The sequence below is a fragment of the Nematolebias whitei genome, chromosome 17, assembly GCF_014905685.2.
Source record: "Nematolebias whitei isolate Nwh7 chromosome 17, NemWhi1, whole genome shotgun sequence".
Classification (NCBI taxonomy): domain Eukaryota; kingdom Metazoa; phylum Chordata; class Actinopteri; order Cyprinodontiformes; family Rivulidae; genus Nematolebias; species Nematolebias whitei.
Genome location: NC_056514.1, coordinates 20,624,018 through 20,633,228, shown reverse-complemented (window position 1 = coordinate 20,633,228; position 9,211 = coordinate 20,624,018). Strand labels below are relative to the sequence as shown.

The window sequence follows — 9,211 nt, the reverse complement described above, 5'->3', positions numbered from 1 at the left end:
TCGGCTGTTCTTACTGGTTTTATCTGCTGTTCTTACTGTTTTCATTGACTGTTCTTACTGGTTTTATCTGCTGTTCTTACTGTTTTTATAGGCTGTTCTTACTGTTTTTATCGGCTGTTCTTACTGTTTTCATTGGCTGTTCTTACTGTTTTCATTGGCTGTTCTTACTGGTTTTATCTGCTGTTCTTACTGTTTTTATCGGCTGTTCTTACCGTTTTCATTGGCTGTTCTTACTGGTTTTATCTGCTGTTCTTACTGTTTTTATAGGCTGTTCTTACTGTTTTTATCGGCTGTTCTTACTGTTTTCATTGGCTGTTCTTACTGGTTTTATCTGCTGTTTTTACTGTTTTTATCCGCAGTTCTTACTGTTTTTATCTGCTGTTCTTACTGTTTTTATAGGCTGTTCTTACTGTTTTTATCGGCTGTTCTTACTGTTTTCATTGGCTGTTCTTACTGGTTTTATCTGCTGTTTTTACTGTTTTTATCAGCTGTTCTTACTGTTGTTTGTCAGCTGTTCTTACTGTTTTTATCAGCTGTTCTTACTGTATTTATCAGCTGTTTTTACCGTTTTTGTTTTATTTTAAGCCTGTATTCTGTAAACCATTTTGTGATTTCATCTATGATAGGTGCTATATAAAGTTTATTTACTTACTTTCAAACATAACTTACATGGAAAATGAATAAAGACCTTCAGAAAGCTTAAAAACTACACCAGTAATACTTTAAATACCAGAAAATGATTGCATCATAAAACCTATAAAGAAATAAAGAGTGGCTGTAGACTTTTGGAAAGTACTGTGTCAGAACAGGTTCTGAATTTACCTGTGTGGCTTTCGAGTCCCGCTCTATAATCCTCTCCTTTATCAGTTTGATCAGTGGGGTGATGTTGTAAAACTCTGCCTCCTCTAGGACACCTTGAAGCAAACGAACAAACAAAAACAAGCGGCTACAGTTGGACTTTATAATGCAGTGGCACAATGGATTCCCATTAGGTGGAACAGAGTGCACTGTTGCACTCTGTTTGAAGTAGGCGTCAAACCTCTGTAGTGAGGTCATGGTGGTGTACTCTCCTGGGTGGAGAGTAGTCGCAACATATTCATAACCAGGGCCTGCGTGTGGCGTTAGTGGTATAACTGCTACATTCTTCGTACCACACTGCTGCTCTCGCTATGACCATCAGGACCACTATAGTCCTTCACCACGCTCTCGCCCTGTGCCATCAACAACCAACACAAGCTTTCCTCGTATCAGTAGATACCACCATGCTCAGCTGTCTTTCATTCATCATGTGAACACAAAGTAAGAACAAGAAGCACTTGTTCTCATCATGGCCAGGCCATGACAAGGACAAGAAAAGAATAAGGATGGATGAATTCAAGGTCCTGAACAGAAAGCCCCTTCACCTGCGTTCTCTCATGCTGCTGAGTTCTGTTGCCTTCTCCGCAGCGAGCATGAAACTGTTGGTGGAGGCCAAGACACTTCACATATAAAAAAAATAGAAAGGTTTTGCAGATCATGACATGATAATAGAAACAAGCTAGAGCAGAAGCGATACGCGTGGCAGGAGCGTCGTGCTGGCATGGAACTCTCCCAAGTACGTAACTACATAAAAAAATAAAAAAAAACTTTCTGCACACTTATTAAAAATACATTTTGTCTGGTGCCTATTGTCATCTTTTCCATTCTGATCAAAGCTCAAAGTAACAAATCCAAAATCCATCAGAGAAGAGTAAAAACATCTGAGACCTTCCTCTGCAAGCTCCTTGTTGTACACCAATTTGCCGTGCCGCAAGTAGTTCAGGATGGGGCCGAAGTAGGTGGGGTCTCTGTCGATCACATAGGCTCCAGTTTCATCCTGTAACAGAAACAAAGAGAAACAAGAGCAAGTTAGAACACATCCACAACCTAAACGGACAGAAAAAACTAAGATGACATTAGCTTCAGAGTCACATTTTTAGAAAATTGTAACATGTTACTCAACATAACTTTCAGGTATTTTAGTGCATTGAATTTTTAATAGTCAAGTCACTTTTCAAATGTACCGGTGGTTTTTCCACTTTTTTTTTTGTCTTGTGACCTTTATAATGTATCCTCTATTTTTAGACACAAAGGCTGGAAGATAAAATCCTAGCTAGATTAATATGTTTTAAACATGTTGTAATAGTGGTAACAACTGCAAAACAAACAAACAAAAAAAAAAACCTAACAACACATATATATATATGTCAGAACTAGAGCCTTGCTGATAATTCGGCAAGGCCGATATAGACATTTGGGGACATACGATAATTCTGATAATTGGTGATAATTGGCCCATTATGCGTCAATATAAACACTTCTAATTTTCACCTCTAAATGCTGGGAACAAGTCCAGTCCTTACTTGTGTAACCCCCATGAAACATTGGGCTACTGAACCCATATCTGTAATTTAGGTTGTTATACCGGGAAGGTCCAGCAGAGGGCACTCCGTTTTTACTGAGTTGAATTTAACCAACGTGGTTTGGTCATATTTCCCTATATTCTGAGGCACGCTCTTTACACGTGCACTGACCGACCAAAGTGTGGACCTTACAACCTGTCTATGAGTGACAGAAGTGACCACACATCGAGAATTATCTGTGGAAATCCCAGTGAGAGACCGAGGTGACCGCTTGTTGGGTGATAGCTTGTGGAAATCCCGGTGAGTGAATAACTCAGTTGAGCTCACGTAGCTTGCGGATAATGTATAGATAAGTTAAATATTAAACTGCCAGAGATATGTCTCTAAATAAACCAGTCGGGAGTTTGTTGAACTTTGTCCTAATGTTTTAATTTCTTTGGTGTGTTTTACATCATTGTACTGACAGAAATAAGAATAAAAATGCTAACCGAGCTAATGCTAGCACTAACCACAGATGTTAATGCTAAAGGCCTGTATCATTTTACAAGGTTAGAATTAGCTCTACAGTGACAAAGAATGTGCTTTTTGTATTCTAAATCATATTGGTTCATTAAAAATGCATGCAGTTCACAGTAAGCCATGTTAAAGCTACTATAAGTTGTTTTTGGTTAAAATAACAAATGTCGAAGTGTTATAAACTCATTAATCAACATTTTAAAAAGCAAAAGAAAGGGAAAATGTTTAATATGCCTGATATGTTATGCAGTCTAACATTGATTTAGATTAACTTACAAGTTATGCACTGCACATTTAAGTTGTCCATGTATTTGTTGGTTTAATACTAAGAATAGTTAACAGTTAACTACTGTTTACTGCATTTCATGGTAGTTTACCATAAACTTAAGCTGATTACGCTAAAAACTAAAAGGAGAAATATGTGAATGATTTGTATTCTTGAGAAAGGACATGGAATCTCTTAATTGAACGGGAACAGAACGATTTACTTTATTCACTTTATGCAGATTGTTTTTTATAGTAACTCTGGATTCTTTGATCGTGATGGCGAGCCGAGCCCATGCGAACTGTGGACAACACTACCTGGGTAGCAACGTTGCTAAAGAACTGAACTTTTTTTTATTTTTTTCAAAAGAGCTCTATTTAATTTTTGCTTGTAATTTTTTTCCCTCAATATTTGTATAAAGTTTGTTTCTAAATGTTTAATTGCATGTTGCGAAGCAATAAAATAATCAGTTCGGTATTCAGTGAGTGTGACATCATCTCTTGGCAGAACCTAGCATATGTTAGTGCCTGTCCTGGTCCATTTCCAGTGCGTTACGCTTGCAAAGGACATAATTGTACAATGTATCCAGCAGAGGGCGCATGCAAATTACTTTCAAGTCATGGCCATGCTGCACACGACTCAGAGCACAGCCAAAACAGGGAGCAACACTGTGTAGCGGTAAGTTTATTTTAACCGATCTGTAAAACAAATCTACAATAATAAATTATCTTCAATCCTTCAACTTGCTTGTCATTAACTACATGCGTCTCAAATTAGCAAGCCAACATTTAAATAACGTAGCATTGGCTATTGCTTTGTAAAACTTTACCAGAACAATAAATCTAACGTAGAGGTAAAATATATATCGGTATCAATAACGTTATATTTGTCGTCCTCGATGAAATGCATTGTTTGAAGTCTTTACTTCTCTGCAAAGAATCTTCACCCTACGTGACTGACTGTTTAAACAATGAACAAGGAAGGGTGCTTTTCTTTGTTTATTTTATATTCATGTAACACACTCGATAACTTTATGGTGAATAGCGGAGGATAGAACATGTCAACGCACGTTAGCAAAACTTGTTTCAAGACTTCAAGTGTTGAAACGTGTTCAAAAGTACCCGTTTACTTAGATTCTTGGGGGTGGACAAAGCTCAAACATTCTCAGGCAATATATTGGTTATCGGCATGAGCCTTCACATCCCAATGTCGGCAAAATCTCCATACTGGCTGGGCTCTAGTCAGAACCACTACACAATAGACCTGTCATGTAGTAGAAATGTTAAAATTATGTAATTTGTTTGTTCTCGCAGGAATATATTGTTTGTCATGTTGGTGTTCAAATGTAGCAAAACCTCAAGCAATTAACATGAAATTTCTCAACCGTAGTTAAAAAACAGTGTCTAGTTGTGGTTGAACTCTTCCACATGATTTTCCTTTGGGATCAACTTGTAAAAACAGCCATTTGGGGTGAGCTCGAGTCAGTACTAGTTAGTGGTGCTCAGTGTGAATACCATCAACCTTTGTGCACATGCACTGATTTTCTGCCTCTCATCCACATTCAGGCTGCTCCAACTGAGTCAAACCCACTGGTACATCAGAACTACTGTTCCTCCAACATGCACACACACACACACATCGTCCAACCGATACTTTATGTCATAAAAACTGAACAAAGCTTCTATGAGCTGAAGACTGAAGCAGTGCAGAAATTACACATGGATTATTTGTGCACAACCTGAAATCACATCACATTCACATGGGTTAAGATTTCCAACTCTTGTTTTTACTCTGAGAGCCAACCATAACTCCAGCAAGGAAACCGTTTGTGAGGCTGCTTCTTTGGGCTAAAACAGAAAAGATAAAACTTTGGCCGTAAGCAGCCTCTCATGAACGCACGTTAAACAGTAGTTTTTATCCGTGGGCCCGGAACGAACACAATGAAGACTGCCACTCGGATTAATCTTTCTTACGTAATCCAGAATAAAAAGACTTTACACAAAAGGATTCATTCACTTTAGAACATCGACTGAGATTTTTGGCTGCAAACTGAAACAGACAAAAGTTTAGCTTTAATTAAATTTATCTAACAAGGTTAAGACAGGTTCTCGGGGTGGATCTTCTTTGTTGAAACATGTCATCTTTAATCCAAAAGGGAAAAGATTTAAGAAGTCTTAAAGATGAAACATTTCAACGAAGAAGATCTGTCCAGAGAACCTGGCTTAACCTTGTTAGATTTATCTGCCTGGATTATTGAGCAGCATCAGGATTAAGTGTGTTAGTTTTTCCAACCAAGTTAAGTCAGGTTCTCTGGACGGTTTCTTTTTGTTGAAACGTTTCATCTTTCATCCAAAAGCCTAAAACAAGGAACCACTAATATGTTCGTTTTTCTTTCTGATTACAGTAGTTTTTTTGTCAAAATGCAGTGGATGTTTACAGAAATAAACATCCACAATAAATGGATGCAAGCAATAATTAAAAAAAATTAATTCCCTTGGTTTTTTTTTTCATGGATCCAAATAGTGACTTTCTTTTGTATATAACAGTGGTTCCCAACCCTGGTCCCTGAGGAACACCACCCTGCATGTTTTAGCCGTTTCCCTGCTTCAACACACCTGGTTCAGTGATTTAATTTCTTCCTCATGTTCTACCAAAGCCTGTTAATCATCAAATCGGGTCTGTCAAAGCAGGGAAACAGCTAAAACATGCAGGATGGCGTTCCTCAGGGACCAGAGTTGGGAACCTATACAACAATGTTAGGAAGTAAACATATAACTCAGCAAATACTGCAAAATATACCATAAACAAACATTTTTCCAAACATGGAATTGAAGAAATGACTTGCAGGTAGATTTTTTTAATGCGCCTAAATAAAGCACTGAATATTATGTTGAACTGTGTGATGTGTTTTTAGTCAAACACAAATATAATTATATTTTTAAAAATCATCATTAAATGGAAAAAATAACTCAATTTGGAAAAATAAAGCTAATTCAAAGGTACAGATATTTACTATATCTCCAATATTTAAAGGCTTTTTCTGGTCTACGTCAAAACTGTTTCATAAAAAAACTGCAATGCAATCTCACTACATGATAACTCCTGGTTAATTTGTTATGTGGTTAAAAAAAAAAAATCGACAACAGGCAAATGAGCTTGCAGGCAGTTCCAGCCGACCTGAGCCAGCAGTTTCCTGGAACTAACAATGATTTGCAAGAGAGGCCTGGATGAAAATCTACTTGAGGTTTGCAGAGTGGTAGAACTGGTCCGATGAAATCTGGAAAAGCATCGTCGTTTATATCTCGTCACTGACGATAAGTTTAAATACATGGAAACTGGGGAATCTTTTCATAGATGTTGCTAAACAAAATATCTCCAGGACATCTTTAGACAAGGTTGCTTGGTTCAACACACACATCATCTCAGCTCTAATTTTTCCAAACACTAAAGACAGTAGTAGTGAAAACAGTAAACCGAAAATAAACCGGTAACAAAACTAAACTAGAATGTTCTGCAGCAGAAAAACATTCAAATGACAGATGGTGTGCTGCCAGCCCAGCGCTCTTCAGGGAAATGGTTTTGTTCATGATTTTAGTCTTAAATTCCAGCAAGGCTTTATTCCATTTTCTGAGGAGTAATTTCAAATGTGTTTTGTGAAAAATATGTGAAAACTGCTCAGCAATGTTGCAACTTTAAACCAACAAAAGAGAAAATGAGAAAGGATATGCAGAATAACATACGACATTATATTTCAAATGAAGGGCACAGACATCCCACCAGATAAACTGTAAAGCAACACAGACTCATATCCGTACAGAGGAAAGACGACACGCTGGCTTTCAGTGCTTGAATCTGTAAAAGACACAAAGAGGACAGAAAGAAGACAGTAGAAGGATGTCAGGATATAAAAGACAGAGATTTTTGTTTGTGCTGGAAATGATAGTGATTAGAGCATGGAAGGGAAGTGACTGCAGCCCAGTGCACACATTACACACTTCCACTCTCACTCACACACGCACACACACACTATTTAAAAGGAGCAGAGCTGCCGTTGAGGAAAGATGGATGTCTCATAAGACGGTGTGGACAGTGTGGGCATGACAACATCAGAAGAAGCTCTCTGAAGGTGTCACAGCTCCAGTTTTTCTCTCACACATGAACACAACTTGTTTATTTTACAGGTTCGTTTCAGGCTCCGTCTCGTTTGTTATTGAAGTACATAATAAGTTGAGTATCTTTAACATGTTGTCCCTCGTCGCGAAGCGAAGAAGGAGCATTGAAAATGCCGTTTGTCTGTCCAGCCATCTTGTAAGTATGATCATTTGAAAAACAAATGATGTACCGTCCATTTTGGTGTGTGGCGACATCTAGACATAAGGAAGGTCATTTTTGATAATTGGGTTGCCATGTCAAAATCCAAAATGGCCACCACAAGTTTCTTCATATGAACTCATCAGTGTTTACCAGTAATACTTTGAACAGTTTATTACTCTTCTTGCTTATCTTGCTTGTAATTGTGTTTGATTGCCTTGTTTGTTTGCTTTGGGTTTTGTTATTGCCCACCATAAAAAGGTGAAAAACTGGCGATAATATGTTTTGCTTGTCTGTGTTTATCTATTACCAAAAATAGTTCCTGAACCACTTAATGGATTTAATGGCGTTGATCAGGCATGACGTGATGAGAATTGCGAGGAGTCCCCAAAGTCCTGAATGTCTGGCAACAACGCAGCAGCCTGTACGTATAATGACAACCACCTCAAATGCTTTCGTCCATGTAAACTTAAACGAAGACGACGTCCTCGGGGCCAAAACCGCCTTGGAATATATTGAAGAAAACAATGATACACAGCTCAAGAGTGGCTACGATGCAGGGGACCAGCAGTGTCCAGCAACTGGGCCGAATGGATAAAAAGTATGTGTGGTGTTTCTGTGCTGATTGGAGCTCTTTTGCCTCGGTGAAAAAAAGCACAGATGACAGAACATTTCATGTAGGATGCGTGATTCACCATGTGTTGTATAGACTTTTGACAGCAGGGTGAAGAATGATTTGGTCAGCCGCTTCTTTTATTTTACTTTGCTAGCTGATGTTCGCCGTTAGCGATCGGTTCTTTTACTCCATTTTTCAAAAGTGAAAACGTTCTGACACCAGTGTACTGGGGACGGTGTTGTACCATAATGTTAAGATGTTCAAAGCAGAGGAAGAAGCTGCAAAAAGCTACCAGTCATACAGTTTAGGAGTGACTCGGTATACAAGTCGCTGCCAAAAAGAAGTGATTTCCACAGTTTAGTTCATTTTTGGACTCTTGTATCTAATTTGTAAATAAATGTAGAGTTGCTCTATTTTATTTCAAAATTATGTCAGTGTCAAGACCATACAACAGTATTACAGTACAGTACTATTTCACCTTTTACTAACTCAGACACCATTAGCAGAATGATTCTTAAGTATTATAAAAACAGGTTTTGGTCAGCTGGTAGTCGTGACCTAAAGGACAGAAGCAGGAAGAAAACACTACATATGTGCAATTTCTAATTAGAGATGAGCCTGATTTACCATTTTTGGGATCACAGATGGTCTGCCTGAGTCATTAGCTACTCAGTGTTGTTGATGACACATTTTCATAATGATCCATCTAAGCAGCTTCTCACAGATAAAAAAAACAGATAATTCTGTACCATTCCATTTATTTACAACAAACTGTTTCTGTGTCCCCAAGTGAAGAAGCAATCACAATAAAGGTGAGCAACAAAAAAGGTTAAAGCATGTCATCTGGACCAGTTTCTTTAAGGGAAAAACATTTCCAACAAAGTCCATGCTCAATAATCCAGGTATACAATCCAACAATTTTCAGTCAATTCATCTGGGTCACAGAGGCTCATAATTTTTTCAGATCATTTTGAACATACAGGTCCTTCTCAAAAAATTAGCATATTGTGATAAAGGTAATTATTTTCCATAATGTAATGATAAAAATGAAACTTTCATATATTTCAGATTCATCGCACACCAACTGAAATATTTCAGGTCTTTAATTGTTTTAATACTGAT

General features: G+C 37.8%; 1 protein-coding gene across 3 annotated transcripts in view; it reads right to left on the bottom strand.

Annotated features, from left to right (window-relative positions):
* The window catches only part of kctd17 (potassium channel tetramerization domain containing 17), a 44,107-nt gene that overhangs the window by 9,077 nt on the left and 25,819 nt on the right, over positions 1–9,211 (bottom strand). For all 3 annotated transcript variants that reach the window (XM_037691336.1, XM_037691334.1, XM_037691335.1), the window contains exons 2-3: positions 1,747–1,855; positions 823–914 (exon numbers count right to left, since the gene is read on the bottom strand). In XM_037691336.1, the coding sequence (XP_037547264.1) occupies positions 823–914; positions 1,747–1,855 (201 nt within the window). The remainder of the gene's footprint in view (positions 1–822; positions 915–1,746; positions 1,856–9,211) is intronic.